Source organism: Oratosquilla oratoria, chromosome 20 (assembly GCF_046742065.1).
Source record: "Oratosquilla oratoria isolate Oo_2021 chromosome 20, ASM4674206v1, whole genome shotgun sequence".
Lineage (NCBI taxonomy): Eukaryota > Metazoa > Arthropoda > Malacostraca > Stomatopoda > Squillidae > Oratosquilla > Oratosquilla oratoria.
In genome coordinates, this window is record NC_134796.1 from 47748295 (window position 1) to 47765073 (window position 16779).

The window sequence follows — 16779 nt, forward strand, 5'->3', positions numbered from 1 at the left end:
GTATCACGGACTTTATGCATTGCTGTTCTTCTTTAGCTATACAGAGCCTCTGGTACTTGGGTCTGTTGAGGTGGTGAAGTCAGAAGCCAGGTGTTCTCAACCTGGCTTTAGGGGCGTATCACGGAGTTTTATGCATTGCTGTTCTTCTTTAGCTTACTGGAGAGACTTTTTGTCAACACTGAATTGAATCGTTGGGTATCCTCTAACTACCATTAGTTTTTGGTACGTGGTTACGCTTGTAATACTGTTCACACACCCCTAACCCTCCTAACCTCCCTAACCCCCCCCCCCAACACCCCCACCCCCCATCACCCCCTAGCGGGGTTTATGGACGCCACCCCTCACCCCTAGGTTGACGGTAGACCATCCCCAGATGAAAAATCACTGCTTCCGAGGTTTGATCTGTGTCTAAGTTGTGACTTCTGTCCTATGCAGTCATACAACAACGGCAAGTGATAGTCTTCTGTAACCACTAGATTTAACTCGCTGTCCTCTTGTTCACATGGTTTAGAAGCGTCTCCCCCTCGATCAGCAGAAACGAAAGCAGGTAATTCCGCCCAAACGTTAGTAGGTTGATTGGAGTAATCAGCGATATTGTTTGGGGGCAATGCAGGCCTAGCAATCAGGACAGTGTAATCAGCAATATCCTTTTCCTCGATCTAATTGGAAATTGATGCTCACGTTGCCGAGCTCAGGGGGAGAATTCCTGGAAGGAAGGAGCGATTGAAACGAAGCCGAAGATCGACAGAATCTGCGCAAATAACGTAGCCTTTAAGGGAGTCTTCCTCGACGAGGACTGGAATTAGTAGGAAATGTGTTAATTGGAGTCGACGCGAGTCGAAATGAAACATTTGAGTTCCGTACAAATGCTATCATGGCCGTTGAAAAGGACAAACTATGTTCACGAAACATTTGCTGTAACCACGAATTAAAGCGATGGTAAATGAATAGTACTTAAGAGCAGAAGTCGTCATCGTATTCTTAAATATCGAATGTTCCGTACAAATATTATCATAGATAATTGGAAAGGACAAATCACGTTTACGAAACCTTCGTTGTAAGCACGAATTAAAACGATGATAAATAAATAGTACTCGGAGTAGAAGTTGTCATCGTATTCTTAAATATATTGTTCCGTACAAATACCATCATAATTTATTGAAAAGAACAAACTATATTCACGAAACCTTCGCTCTAGGAACTAATTACATCAATGATAAATAAATAGTACCCAGAGTAGAAGTCATCATATTCTTAAATATAGTGGTCCATACAAATATCATCATAAATTATTGAAAAGAACAAACTATTTTCACGAAACCTTCGCTATATAAGAACTTATCGACGGTGATAAGTAACCATTACTCACAGTAGAAGTTTTCTTCGTAATGAACTAAAGTGATTCACCTGATCTCGATCTAATATCAGTTTTCTGCGGTTCCAGTTAGAGAACCGACTCCATAAAGGAAGAACTGCCTAAGAGGAGGTTCACACGGACGAACGGTTCGTTGAACGCGGTTCGACAGACACGTGTTTAAAGTGATGTGTGAACGGGGTATTTGGTTGTCGAACACGTTGGGCAAACCCCAAATACCCCGTTCACACGTTCACATATCACTTCAAACACGTTTCCGTCGAACGCGGACCGTGTGAACCCCCTCTAACACAGAACACAAGTGGGCAGAGTTTGACCGTCGCTTCTATCGTAGAAGATGCTATTGTACCCCAAGAGATGGAGTAACGATAAAGGAGAATAAAAGTTAAAGGGAGTAGCAGAACGGAGGGAGAATAAAAGTTAAAGGGATCAGAATTTCATTCGGAGTGGATATTAATCTCCTGGCATAAAAGAATGCTAACTGACTTGTGTATCCAGTCCCCTATGGACCAGAGTAACGTAGCATTCTTATATGACTGCGGGTGAATCTCCGCTCAGTATATATGTGTATATATATATATATATATATATATATGTGTGTGTGTATATATATATATATGTATATATATATATATAAATATATATATATATATATGTGTGTGTGTATATATATATATATACATATATATATATATGTATATATATATGTATATATATTTATTTATTTATCACTTTTAATTTCCGTCCATTCATTCTATTGCTATTTTCCTTAAATCATTCCTTTGTATCGCCTACGTTTCCGTCTCTTTGGTGCTATAATGTCCCAAAGAATAGAAATGTTGGTTATTACTTATAAAACTGTTTAACTATTGAGGCGAGAATAGAAAAGTTGGTTATTGCTGATAAAACTATTTATCTATTGAGGCGAGAAAAGAAATGTTGGTTATTACAGATAAAACTATTTAGGCAATAATAGAAACGATAGTTAAGATGATAGAAATATTTAACTATTGAGGCAAGAATAGAAACTTTGGTTATTGTTGAAAAACTATTATATTATTAAGGCGAGAATAGAAACGTTAATTATTGATCATAAAACTATGTAACTATTAAGCCCGGAATGGACTACTGAGCTGGAAAGAATTGTCTGTCCGTAGTTTGGAAATAGAATAAATCAATAGAGTGTATAAGTCTGCTGAAGAGATTACGATCCTTCGTGCCATCACATCCAAAGTTTATCATCAGGCGCGCATTCACACAACGTAAGAAGATAATTTGTAAACGCCTTGGGAAGTCTTTCGAGACGAAGTTGCCCTAAACAACTTCGCTAACCCGCAAGTCCCCGACCAAGTTAAACAATCAGTGAGGCAATCTGTTTAATGGTTGAGTCTTTCAGGAGTGGTCTGCGCCCGTGGAGTCCCGTAACTTGTTGTTATTTAATGGAGAGGGATTTCTTCACACTTGTTTGAGAACGGAATTCCTTGCATCAGGAGGTCGACTCACGGCTACCCAGAAAGGGGAGGATTCTAATTGTATTCTGGCTTGTTTTGTTCATCCTAGTCACTTTGCCTTGCCTTGCGTATTTCATCATATATATATATATATATATAATATATATATATATATATATATATATATATATATATATATGTATATATATATATATATATATATATATATATAGAGAGAGAGAGAGAGAGAGAGAGAGACATTGTGATAGGTTGACGTAAGTGGAGTAGGAAACACAGGAGTGTTAGCCTGAGTTTATTCCTGACTAGTTTCGCAGGTATCAGCATACCTGGGAAACTAATCAGGAATAAACTCAGGCTAAGACTACTGTGTTTCCTACTCCACTTACGTCATATATATATATATATATATATATATATATATATATATGTATATGTGTATATATATAAATATATATATATATATATATATATATATATATATATCATATATATATATATATATATATATATATATATATATATATATGTGTGTGTGTGTGTGTGTGTGTGTGTGTGTGTGTGTGTGTGTAATATATCATAAAATTAAGTCAGCCATCCTGAGTCCACTGCTGAACAAAGGCCTCTTTCATAGCATTCCATGATTCACACGACCACGCCAACCTCTGCCACGTCACTCCTGCAAACTTTTCAATCTCGTCTCTCCACCTTCTCTCTGGTCTTCCTCTTCCTTGCTTCCCATCTCTCGGCATACTAACTTACCTCCACAATTCCACTTCCTCTCTTTTACCGCCTCCACAATATCTTTAACTCTAGTCTGCTCTCTCACCCAACTTGCTCTCTTTCGGTCTCACAGTGTTATTCCCATCATTGGTCTCTCCATTCTCCTCTGTGCAGTCTTTAGGCTTCTCTCCATCGTCTTCGTCAGTTACCAAGTCTCACACCCGTAGATTATTGCTGACGGAAAGCATTGATTTTAGACTTTACGTTTCAGACATAAAGGTAGAGAGCCTCTCAGGATTCTATTGTACTTACCAAACACTTTCCGACCAATTGTAATACGTCGTTTGATTTCACTATAATGATCTTTGGTTATTTTCACCATCTGGCCTAAATAATTATATTCCTGAACTTCAAGACTATGACCATCGATTATAATCTTTACTTTGAACTTTTGTGTTGAACATTACATTTGTTTTATTTCTATTCATTCTTAAACCTAATTTGAGACTTATCTGCGACCCCAATTCCTGTTTTACACAACGCCCAAGCCCACCAGTTGGCAAGGGGTAAGGATCGGAACAAATCCCTTTCACGCTTTTCGCCATTGTAACTATATATATATATATATATACATATATGTAAATGTATATATATTTATATATATGTATATATATATAAATGTATATGGGACACTGCGCTTGTAGCTGGACCAGAGGAGGGATTAAGGAAGTTAGTGAGGGAGTTCGGGAAGGTGTGCGAAAGAAGGAAGTTCAAGATATATGTGGGTAAAAGTAAGGTGATGAGACGTACAATAAGGAGAGGATGGCAGCAAATTGGAAATGAATATTATAGGAGAGAGACTGGAGGAAGTGGATAGCTTTAGCTACTTGGATGCGAATTTGGCGGGAAAGGAAGGAGTAGAGGTGGAGGTAGAATGTAGATTGAGAGAAGGATGTAAGTGCCTTGGGGGATTAAAAATTGTAATGAGAAATAGATATTTGGGAATGGATGCTAAGAGGAGATTGTATGAAGGAGTGATTGTGCCGACATCACTATATGGGGGAGAGACATGGAACATAAGAGAGGAAGAGTTTGAATGTGTTTGAGATGAAATGACTGAGTAGTATGGTATGGGTTACGAGGCCGGATAGAGTGAGAAACGAGGAGGTGAGGAGGAGAGCGGTGATGGAAAGGGAGTTGTGGGATAGGATTGATGAAAGACTATTGGGATAGTTTGGACACATGGAATGAATGAGTGAAGAAAGATTAGAAAAATGAGTTGTGGAAGGCAGAGGTGGAAGAAGTGAACATGAGGGGGCGAACAAGGATTAGATGGATGGATGGGTTGAAAAGCGCATTGGGAAAGAGGGGAATGTCTGTTAAGGAATAAATAGATTAAGATGCATACAACTTTAATGTGAGCAAGAATAAACATATTGGAACCAGTGTTTTTTTTTTTTTTTTTTTTTTTTTTTTTTTTTTTTTTTTCTCCATCTGGTAGAAAAGAAAATTTAGGGCAAAAGTCCTGGACGGAAGACATCATCTTGTAACAAAAGCCTGTCGGAAGGTCTGTATTCACGAACTCACTCCCGAACTCACTGTCGAGATTTTTCTTCTCATCATCGTCCGTTTTGCCTCTAATGGACACATCTTTCTTTCACGTGACCTAAGTGCTCTTCATCAGGAAAGATGTTGACACGAGTATTTTTATCTGTTTTTGTTTGTTTATTTCTTTGAAGTTTAGCTTTACAATGGAAAAACGAAAGTGTATTGTAAAATGCACCATATTCCTACAGAACTGGGTAGCATTGACGATAAATTAGGAACAAGGATTGGCTCTTCCGTTTACCTTCACATTCTTGTCACAGTATATCAACCTATATCTATATCTATCTGTCTGTCTATATCTATCTATTCATCTGTTTTATCTGCCTATGTATGTCTATATATCTCTCTATCTATATCTATATATTTATCTATATAGATAAATAGATCGTTTTACACAGAGTAGGCTTCTTCAGAGGAATAATACACAGAGATAAAACTATAAGAATAATATATACACACGTGTCTTGTGACGTGGACTTGTGGTGACTTGTCAGGCAAAAAGGAAGAGAATACAGGTTACCACCATTAAGCCGTGACACGTTGATATTGTTTGGGAGAAGGAGAAGAGTGGAGCTATGTAATGATCTCCACCAGGGAAATTAGAACGCAAATTGCTGATGTTGCAGAAGTCAAGACAAAAGAATCCGAAGAAGCATCAAGAACCTCTCGCGGTTCGCGTCTCGGTCGTAGTGACACAACACTAACGTGGCTCAGTGGTAACGCGAGCGTCTGGTAACCGCGTGTGGATTTCGAGCGCCTGTTCGAATCCTGGCCTGAGGTGACCTCAGATGACCTCGGGGTATCGTCACTGATGTGGCTGTAGCGTGGACACTGCCTCCTGCGTTCATGTGTGAACTGTTCCAGACCACCAGCAAGGTAAAGGTCCCAAGCAACTACCGTCCCCGCAATCCACGGAAGAAAATTGACGCCAAACCTCAAGACCATGTCCGACAAGAACAAGCGAATACTTCGGTGGTCATATTCCCTCCATCTTCAACTCAATAATTTGTTGTAAAGTGAATATATAATTCACACATGTTTCTGCCCCTTCTATATTATCCTTGATTGTGTGTGTGTGTGTGTGTGTGTGTGTGTGTGTGTGTGTGTGTGTGTGTGTGTGTGTGTCTGTCTGTCTGTCTGTCTCTCTTCGGGAGACCACACTATGATCCGATTTCCTGACCTTCGCTGTTGACTATACTTTGTTGCTACTTCACTGTGGCTTTCTGATCTTATCTATTATATTTTCGTCTCTTGATATATTCTCTCTCTCTCTCTCTCTCTCTCTCTCTCTCTCTCTCTCTCTCTCTCTCTCTCTCTCTCTCTCTCTCTCTCTCTCTCTCTCTCTCTCTCTCTCTCTCTCTCTCTCTCTCATTTACTTCCATTTAGTTTTAGAGACCAATAACATCCTGTATGCTTACATATCTTCCTTCTCGTCCTCTATCCTGTGTTTTCCAGAATTGCAATTGAGAAAAAGACATTCGAGTCCAACATGCGAAATTCTTAGATCAAATCTTTCTTACGAAGGATATCCCGTGTATTTGCAGCCAATGGAGCACGAATTCTAATGAATTTTTCATCTTGAGCGTATTTTACTACCCATCATCCGGTATTCCGTAGTCATTTGACTGTGCCTCTGTCCGTCTGTCTATTTGTATACCTGTCTGTCCTCAGCATCTATCGGAATATCTGTCTGACCGGTTTTTATCTATCCGTCTGTCAGTTTGGCTTTCTGTCTGTACGATCCTCAATCTGTCTCTTACCCGTCAATTTGTATATCTTTCTGTTTGTCTTTTTGAATGTCTGTCTGTCTGTTTGTCCTTCTGACCGTCGTCCCTTCGTCCGTCCCCGTGTCTGTCTGTCAGCCCGTCTTTCTGTCTGTCAACCTGTCAGTTCATTTATCTACTTACCTTTGATCCGATATATGCAGCTAATCGTTCTGCCATCATTCGACAACATTCACAACGTTGCTGCTTTGCAGATCTCTCTCTCTCTCTCTCTCTATCTATCTATCTATCTATCTCTCTATCTATCTATGAGAGAGAATGTGGGTGGGGAAGGGCAAACGAAGATGTGTTAGGAATAGGAATAGGAGGTAGTCCTCTGAAGAAGACCAAGTTGGTCGCAACGTTAGGGCAATAAACTCTATTCCTAACACATCTTCATTTGCCCTTCCCCACCCACATTCTCTCTCATTTGTCTGAAATAATCTATCTATCTATCTATCTCTACCCATCATTCGTGTTTATACATTCCATTTCTGAATTATATCTTATCCATTGATATCTCTTTCATTGGCTGCTTCCTTAGATCACCATCACTCCATCTCTCCATTCTCCTTTTATGTTTCATTAATCATTTTGATATTTTCTCTCCCTCGTTGTCTCTTCCTCCTTCTTTCGTTTCTCATACTTCCCTATTCCTCTTTCTTCTTGAAGACAATTCCTCCTGTCTCCTTCCCATTCATTGAGTTTCCTTTTTCATAATTTTCAACTCTTTTGGTCTTTCTTTTCATTTTTTTTCAGAATTTTTCTTATTCTCCTTCTTAAGCTTCTTCAGTAATATTTATCATAGTCTCTTGACTTGCATCCAACAATTCTTACCTTAATATGTGGTTGATGAAATATGGCGTTTATCTTCGTATAACCTTTGCAAACCCTTAGTATAATCATAAGAACATACGAATGAAGGAGAATGCAAGAGACCATAAGGCCTACACTAGGCAGTTCCCTGCCCCTGTCTGTTGCCACTAGGTTCCATTCAGTTAAGGTACAGTTTCTGTCCAATGCTTTTTCTTCTACTGGTTTGGCACTGGTCACGTAACTGTTTAAATAATGTTATCTTTCACCCCCCCCCTTTTTTGTCCCGTCTCCCATTGCCCCTGTCTGTTGCCACTAGGTTCCATTCAGTTAAGGTACACTCTCTGTCTAATGCTGTTTCTTCTTCTGGTTTGACATTGGTCACCTAACTGTTTCCAGAAATAATGTTATCTTTCGTTCTGTCTCCCTTGCATGTTTTCTCATCCCCGCATTCCTCGCGCGTGTTTTCATCCGTCTTTTATACATGTCACTCTTCGTTATTGCATTGTTCAGCCATTAATTCCCGAAATCCACTTATTTTCTCCTTTGCTTTCGTTTCCGTCCTATTGCTAATTTCCATTCCTCCCCCTCAGCTCATCAAAAAAATTCTTTCTCATCTTTTCCTCCTCCCCCTGATTTCCTACATTCCGGCCTTCTTTCCGACTTCCTCTTTTACTCATCCCTTCGGCTGGCCCCTGTCCTTCCCCTCACCCCATCCCGTCCTCCTCCTCCTCCTCCTCCCCAACTCGCCGTCTTCCTCAATCAGATCTCTATCTTCCCAATCCGCATTTTCTTTCACGAACTCATCATTATCTTCTCGAACACCACCTCTTCCTCCCCAATCCCCTCTCTTCCTCCCCAATCCCCTCTCTTCCTCCCCAATCCCCTCTCTTCCTCCCCAATCCCCTCTCTTCCTCCCCAATCCCCTCTCTTCCTCCCCAACCACCACCTCTCTCCGATATCTCTCCACTTCAGGGACCTCGCTAGGGTGACATAACAACCCTTTGATTGTAATGATGTCCTGCGAACTCGGAGATTTCCTTTTCAACGGAGGCTCTATGGTTTCCTGTTTTTTTTTTTTCTTCTTTTTTCTTTTTTCGTTGACGCTAAGGCGTCCTTGGTCCTCGAGATGATGCCCTTCATCCCCTCGCCTCCTTGGAGGTTCTTACTAAGGTGGACCTTCTTCCTCTCGCTGTTAGATCCTCGCCGGTTCTAAGGTCCTCTTCCCTCGCTCTTTGGGTGGCGTTTTCCCTGGCCCGGAGGAGCAAGGGTCCGGCTCCTTGCCCTCTTCGTCTTGAACGCCCGGGGAGGCACCGATGAAGAATATGCACATTATTACGAGAAAGGTCCATGAAAAGCAAATGATTCTCTTAAATTGAAAAGGCTCTGAAATACGGGCCTGGAATTCGCGAGCGAAATACCGGACCCCAGCAACTCAGGCATCTATCAGGCAAGTATGTACTTACAGCCAGCCGGGCTAGCCGGTAAATATAAAGGCCAAAGCTGCTTCGCAACGATATCTATGGCTTCATATTGTGCCCATCCAAGATATGAAATAACTTTCGACGTATGAAGCAATAGAAAAATGCAATTTGATTAGTTTATCGCATTCATGACAAACTGCCATACCGTGAGTTTATATAACGTGCGTGTGTGTTTGTGTGTGTGTATACGTGTGTGTGTGTGTGTGTGTGTGTGTGTGTTTGTGTGTGTGTATGTGTGTATGTGTGTGTGTGTGTATGTGTGTGTGTGTGTGTGTGTGTGTGTGTGTGTGTGTGTGTATGCGTGTATGAATAACCATGGTCTTGGATCACGTGTTGGACTCGTGATCGACAGCTATTTCCCTTTACGAAGAGAGCTTAGAGCTCATATATGACCGATTTATAGGTAATGCTGTGACCTTACACGCACACACACACACACACACACACACACACACACACACACACACACACACACACACACACACACACACACACACACACACACACACACACACACACACACACAACTTCCTGCCCACGAGAGTTGGAGTAATGACTCCCAGCGCAGCGATACTGCAATTGTTTCAGCCTTGGGTGGGATTCGAACCCGGACCTCCGTAGTGGCGGCCGGGAACTCTACCACTGCGCCATCAATTTGTGTGTGTGTGTGTGTGTGTGTGTGTGCGTGTGTGTGTGTGTGTGTGTGTGTGTGTGTTTTCGTGTGTGTTATGACTGCTTTTGCATTGGTTGTAACAGTAAGTAATCATATAATTTTTATCAAAAAATTTACATTTTTTTTTCAAAATGGAGAGCTACACCAGAGGTGGATCTCGTGAGTTTACCGAAGGACATGACCGTATGCTCACCTTCCTCGTTTTTCTTTGTCTGGTCCACAGGTTCCTCCACGACAGTTCGACCACTCCTACTCAGCGAGCTCCTGCCCACCACAGACCACTACTTGACCTATGACGGGTCGTTGACCGAGCCAGCTTGCCACGAGACGGTTACGTGGCTGGTGCCAAATAAGCCACTCTACATCAGCAAATCCCTGGTAAGCCCGTCAAGGTTCTCTCTCTGTTTAATCTCTTCTCGTGCACAATTCAATGTGTGTTGACAGTGTTTCCAGATTTTGGTTGCTACTGGAAGGTGTACGTTAGTAGATATCTGAAAAATATATCTGGATTGTTTTTATTTATCTATTTATTCATGTATCTATTTATTATTGAAAACACAGAAGTGGTAGAGATATTAACACTATCAACACTATCAGGAAATATTAACTCTTGAGAGCCCACTCGGGGATCTTCATGTAAATTCTTCGTATCAAGCTTTATTACATTGAACATAAAAGAGAAATTCGTAGCCTCTCAAGTTTTGGTATTTGAATACCAAACATTTCGGCTAGGACGTTTCGGCCTCGGAAGTTTGTAGCCGTCAAAATGTTGGGGCTACACAATAAGCTTAACGAGAATCAGATAAACCTTCTTCTGGTTTTCTTGGTTTATTTGGCAGATACTTGTTGATATATATATATATATATATATATATATATATATATATATTTATATATATATATAGATATATATATATATATATATATATATATATACAGGTTGGGATATAATCTCCCAAGGGGGAATGTCTCCCCCACCGAGACTAAGGGATAGTGTCTCCCCTAGCCTCCTCTTCTCTGGCGAACGCAGTCGACCGTTATAAATGGGAATATGTTTAGCTAAGCACCTTTGGTGAATGCCAATAGATATATTTTATATATTGTAATATATGTGCGTTAGTTGCATTGCAATGGGTTTAGTATTAATTACTTTGTTTATATTTGTTGATGTGCCATGAATTTGTGTATGTATTGGAATTACGATAATGTAGCTTGGTAGGTATAAGGAATAGTTGATAAACTGTCTGGTGACATAAGGTGAGCTGGACGATGGTGTGATTGCGTGATGTAGCTTGCATAGTCTTGATTCAGTTGTTTATCATTAGAAAATGTGAAAGGTGCAAGATTGGAGGTATTGCCAAAGGCTAGTGTCTTCTTGTACGTGTGTGGATTGTGGATTGCCGTGTGATATGTCGTAATAGTAATGGTAGGATACACGTTTCGGCCTCATAGAATTGTCGACCCCTGACGTCTCGGCCTCGGATGTTTTGGTCCAGGACGTTTCGGCCTCATGAAATTGTCGACCCCGGACGTTTCTGCACCGGGCGTTTCGGTCTCATGAAATTGTCAACCCCAGACGTTTTGGCCCCGGACATTTTGGTCCCGGACGTTTCGGCCTCATTTCTGCATACCTGATAAATCAGCTATTTTGTTTTTTAACATAATATCAAATAACATTTGGTATGTTGTTTTTATTATTAACTAAGAGAACAATAAACTTATTTCAAGTGAAAGAATATACTTAATTTTCATTGAGAACTTTATTAGATATTCAATTAAATCAAATATTCACTGCACATAAAGAATTGAATATTTCAGTAAGGTCAGGTTTCCCCGTTGAGGGGTGACTTCCAAGTGCATAGATGAACGATTGATTTCAGGAATCAAGAGTGACATAACCTATGAAATAAAATCCTCTTATTCCAATTAGAATAGAAAATATTACATATTCGACTGACTGAAATTCCTTTCCAAAGCCAAAAGATATTTTCTTAGAAGTGAAAATATATATCTAACTTTCAGTAAGGGTTATGCGTTCATAATAGATTTTCTTGGTAGGATACCTTTGAAATTCTCTTTTGTGAAGTCACAATATCTTTGTCTATAATGAAATAGTAAAACAAGGCATCACTTAAAAGCGGTATATATGAATGGGGCTGAAACGTCCGTACACATTGTTATTTATATGGATAGGATTTAGTTAACTGTCAGTGGACGATTAATCAAATTTTGTGTGAATTACGAGGTAGAATCGACGCTTTATGACCGATACAATTTGAACACTGCCAAGTCATTTGTTTGACTAATTGTACAGTTTGTTCAGTTATGATCCTTTCTTTTTTTCTCTCTCTTCCTTTTTCTCTCCTTTTTTCTGGTATATGTTTGACAGATTGTACAACTTATTCATACATTTTTCTTTTTCCTTTCCTCATATTGTCTTTTTAATTTTTTTTTCATCTCCTTTCCTATATATGCCCTTTTTATTTGATTTTCTTTTATTTTCAATACTTTTTTCTTTTCTTTTCTTTTCTTTTTCTTTCTGGGCTATCAAAAGGGTATTGGTACATAACTCATGCTGTATTCATATAGAGTATTACACTTGTAAACAATCCCTCTGTTTGCAAGCCACTCCAACCATCGTCGAAACAAACTTCCAGTAGAAGCGGTGCAAAATATATATACATGCATCCTGGTCACGTTAGTCTGCCTAGGATTGATTACAAAACAAATACTTCTTCAACCGGTTGATTATATTACAGATCTTAGTGGACTGTAGATGTTAATGTATGACAAAAAAAAATTGAGGGTGATACAGGAGCTCAGAGTTTTACCGTATGAAAAAAGGCTGGGGCATCTTAACTTCTCTCTGGAAAGACGTAGACTGAGGGGTGATCTAATAGAGGTAAGTCTAGGGCTTTAACAAGGGTGGTGCAGACAAGGTCATCATATTAAGACATCAGGGCATGACTCAGTAATGGATTTCAACTGGGGAATTTTAGATTTAAGAAGGAAATATGTACACTCTCTGGAAAGACGTAGACTGAGGGGTTATCTAATAGAGGTAAGTCTAGGGTTTTAACAAGGGTGGTGGAGACAAGGTCATCATATTAAGACATCAGAGCAGGACTCAGTAATGGATTTCAACTGGGGAATTTTAGATTTAAGAAGAAAATATGTACACTCTCTGGAAAGACGTAGACTGAGGGGTGATCTAATAGAGGTAAGTCTAGGGTTTTAACAAGGGTGGTGCAGACAAGGTCATCATATTAAGACACCAGGGCAGGACTCAGTAATGGATTTGAACTGGGGAATTTTAGATTTAAGAAGGAAATATGCAAGAACTGGGTTAATAATAGTATAGCTGACGAATGAAATATACTTAGTGACCACGTAGTGAGTGCTAGAACAACTGATTATGTTAAGAGGAGATTAGATAACTTTATGGATGGGAATGATGGGTGGTAATGGACAGGGAACTTCCTAGTGTAGGCCTTATAGTCTCCTGCAGTCTCCTTCATTCTTATGTTCTTATGTGATAAAATATAATTTGAAGAGAATGGAGAAAAGTACAAGAGTTCAGTAACATTAGTGAGCAAAATCTTCAAGTTCAATTAAACTCACTAGAGTTTTTTTTTTCTTTTTTTTTTACCTCTATATTAGGTTTATAGATTATCCACTCCGGCAGTATAAGCTCGTCATATATAGATACTGTTCTTAAATCAATGCACGCGAGTCCCATGCATTAATAAATTTGAGGAATAATATAACCGATCTGGCGAAATTAATCTAATCACTTCTCATTGAAAAGCAAAGAAATCTGTAGAGTAGCTGTCATTGTTTTTCATCAAGGCATTGAAATTCACTGGTACATAAGTAAACCTACATCAATTTGATTAGGCGTCTATCGTGGTAGTGGTAAATAGGATTATGATAGGAAGAGTTAAGGATGTACATGTGCTAAGGGGAGAGGGTGGGGGAATATCAGATCATTTTTTGGTGGAAGGTAAGTTGAGAGTGGAGGATAGATGGAGAAGGAGGAAAGGGACAAAAGGTAGGGAGGTTCTTAGAGTGAACTCCTTGAATGAAAAGGAAAAGGAGAAGGAGTACGAAAAGAAGCTGAAGGAGGAGTGGGAGGGAGTAAAGGATAGAGCAGAGATGGGTGTGGAGGAGGAATGGGGATGGTTCAAGGAGGGAGTCTTAAAGTGTGCAAGGATGGTGTGTGGAACAAGAAGGACAGGGGAAATAGAAGAAAGGGTAGTGAATGGTGGGATGAGGAAACAAAGAAGGTTGTAGAAGAGAAGAAGCGAGCATTCACAGATTGGTTACAAAAGAGGACAGGGGAGTCATATGAGACGTACAAAGAAAAGAAAAGAGAAGTAAAGCAAAAGGTAAAGGAGGCAAAGAGGAGAGCAGATGTGAAATGGGGTAAGAGTATGACAGAAAATTTTGAAAGTAATAAAAAGATGTTTTGGAAAGAAATTAAGAGAGGAAGAGGAGGCGAATCAAGTAGGGAAGAAAAGGTAAAAGGTACAGATGGAGAGTTGATAATGGAAGAAATGGCAGTGAGGGGAAGATGGGCAGAATATTTTAGGGAGTTGCTGAATGTGAAGGAGGATAGGGAAGGAAAGATAGCTGCAGTGGGAAATACGAAGAAAATGAGAGTGATGAGTGAGGAAAATGGAGGAGAAATAAGGAAGGATGAGGTGAAGGCAGTTGTAAAGATGATGAAAGCAGGTAAGGCACCTGGTCTGGATGGATGTCATGCAGAATGTCTGAAAAAGGGAGGTTCAGTGATGGTGGACTGGTTGGTGAGATTATTTAATGTTTGCTGGAGAGAGGGTAGAGTACCGGAGGACTGGAGTAGTGCCTGTATAGTTCCTCTTTACAAGGGAAAAGGGGACAAGTGTGAATGTAGTAGGGAAGGCTTATGGGAGAATCTTAATTGAGAGGATTAGGAGAGGAACAGAAGGAGTAATTGGTGAGGAACAGTGTGGATTTAGGACGGGTAGAGGTTGTGTAGATCAGATCTTTGTGGTAAGACAGATATGTGAGAAAGCTATAGGAAAAGGGAAGGATGTTTTTTTGGCTTTTATGGATCTGGAAAAGGCTTATGATAGGGTAGACAGAAAGGCACTGTGGGAGGTTATGCAGATTTATGGGATAGGAGGAAAGCTTTTGGGAGCTGTCAAGAGTTTTTATGTGAGTAGTAGAGCATGTGTTAGGATTGGAAATGGAGAGAGTGAGTGGTTTGAAGTAAAGGTGGGACTTCGTCAAGGATGCGTTATGTTGCCCTGGCTGTTCAACTTATACATGGATGGGGTGGTGCGAGAGGTGAATGCTAGGGTAGTGAGTCAGGGATTGGAGATGGTTAAAGAAAATGGAGAAAAGTGGGAGGTGAGCCAGCTGTTGTTTGCGGACGACACTGCGCTTGTGGCAGGGTCAGAGGAGGGATTGAGGAAGCTGGTGGCAGAGTTTGGGAGGGTATGTGATAGAAGAAAGCTAAAGATAAATGTGGGTAAAAGTAAGGTGATGAGATGTACAAGGGGTGAAAGTGGCAGTAGACTGGAAGTGAACATTAAGGGAGAGCGACTGGAGGAAGTGGATAGTTTTAGATACTTGGGTGCAAGTGTAGCAGGAAAAGGTGGAGTGAAGGTGGAGGTAGAATGTAGATTGAGAGAAGCGAGTAAATGCCTTGGTGGTTTAAAGAGTGTAATGAGGAATAGACATTTGGGAATGGATGCGAAGAGGAGACTGTATGAAGGAGTGATTGTGCCAACAGCACTGTATGGGGCAGAAACGTGAAACATAAGAGAAGAAGAGAGAAGGAGTTTGAATGTGTTTGAGATGAGGTGTCTGAGAAGTATGGTGGGGTTACTAGGCTAGATAGAGTGAGAAATGAGGAGGTGAGGAGGAGAACAGGGGTGAAAAAGGATTTGGGAGAGAGGGTTGATGAAAGAATATTAGGATGGTTTGGACACATGGAAAGAATGAGTGAAGAAAGAATAGTAAAAGAGGTATGGAAGGCAGATGTGGAGGGAGTGAACATGAGGGGACGTCCTAGGATGAGGTGGATGGATGGGGTGAAGGGGGCTTTGGGGAAGAGGGGAATGTCTGTTGAGGAAGGAAGGGAGAGGACGGAAGACAGAGGTGAGTGGAGAATGGTTGTATATGGATGATGTTGTGACTGCATGAGGAGGAATGGGCGGGGGGGGTGGGGGGGTAGTATGTGTGAGTAAATTTTGACGCAGCCCGAAGGGATTTCTCCCCGTCCTCTCCTTATATGCAAAGGGGGACGGAGAGGGGGGGTCGCCGATTAAATGAAGCGGCCTCGCTGTGGATGTACTGTGTCTTGCGACACTGCTTCTGACCCAGGGCGGTGGGCAGGGTGCAGGGATGACCCGTCATCCAGGAGGTGCTCAGATGAGAGGAAGGGTGGGAGGGGCGTGGAGTGTATTTAGGGATGAAATGGGTGGGAGTGTTTTTATGCCTTTCCCTTTTTGGCTACCTCCCTTGGAAGGGGAAAAAAAGCCTTGGTATATGTATGTATGTATCTATCGTGTGTGTGTGTATTCACCTTATTCTTTGGATCACGTGCTGGACTCGTGATCGACAGCTATTTCCCTCCCGGAAGAGAGCTCAGAGCTCGTATGACCGATCTATGGGTAATGTTGTGACCTTACACGCACACACACACCCAACTCCCAGCCCACGAGAGTTGGAGTAACGACTCGAAGTGCAGCGATACTGAAATTGTTTCAGCCCTAGGCAGGATTCGAACCCGGACCGCCGTAGTGACAGTCGGAGACCCTACCAACCGCGCCACCGAGTCGTAGTGTGTGTGTGTGTGTGTGTGTGTGTGTGTGTGTGTGTG

The 16779-nt window shown here is 40.9% G+C and overlaps 1 protein-coding gene across 1 annotated transcript in view; it reads left to right on the forward strand.

The window, feature by feature from the left end:
- Window positions 1–16779, forward strand: part of LOC143036296 (carbonic anhydrase-related protein 10-like) — a 163073-nt gene that overhangs the window by 114347 nt on the left and 31947 nt on the right. The window contains exon 7 of the mRNA XM_076203545.1: window positions 10132–10286. Within this exon, the coding sequence (XP_076059660.1) occupies window positions 10132–10286 (155 nt within the window). The remainder of the gene's footprint in view (window positions 1–10131; window positions 10287–16779) is intronic.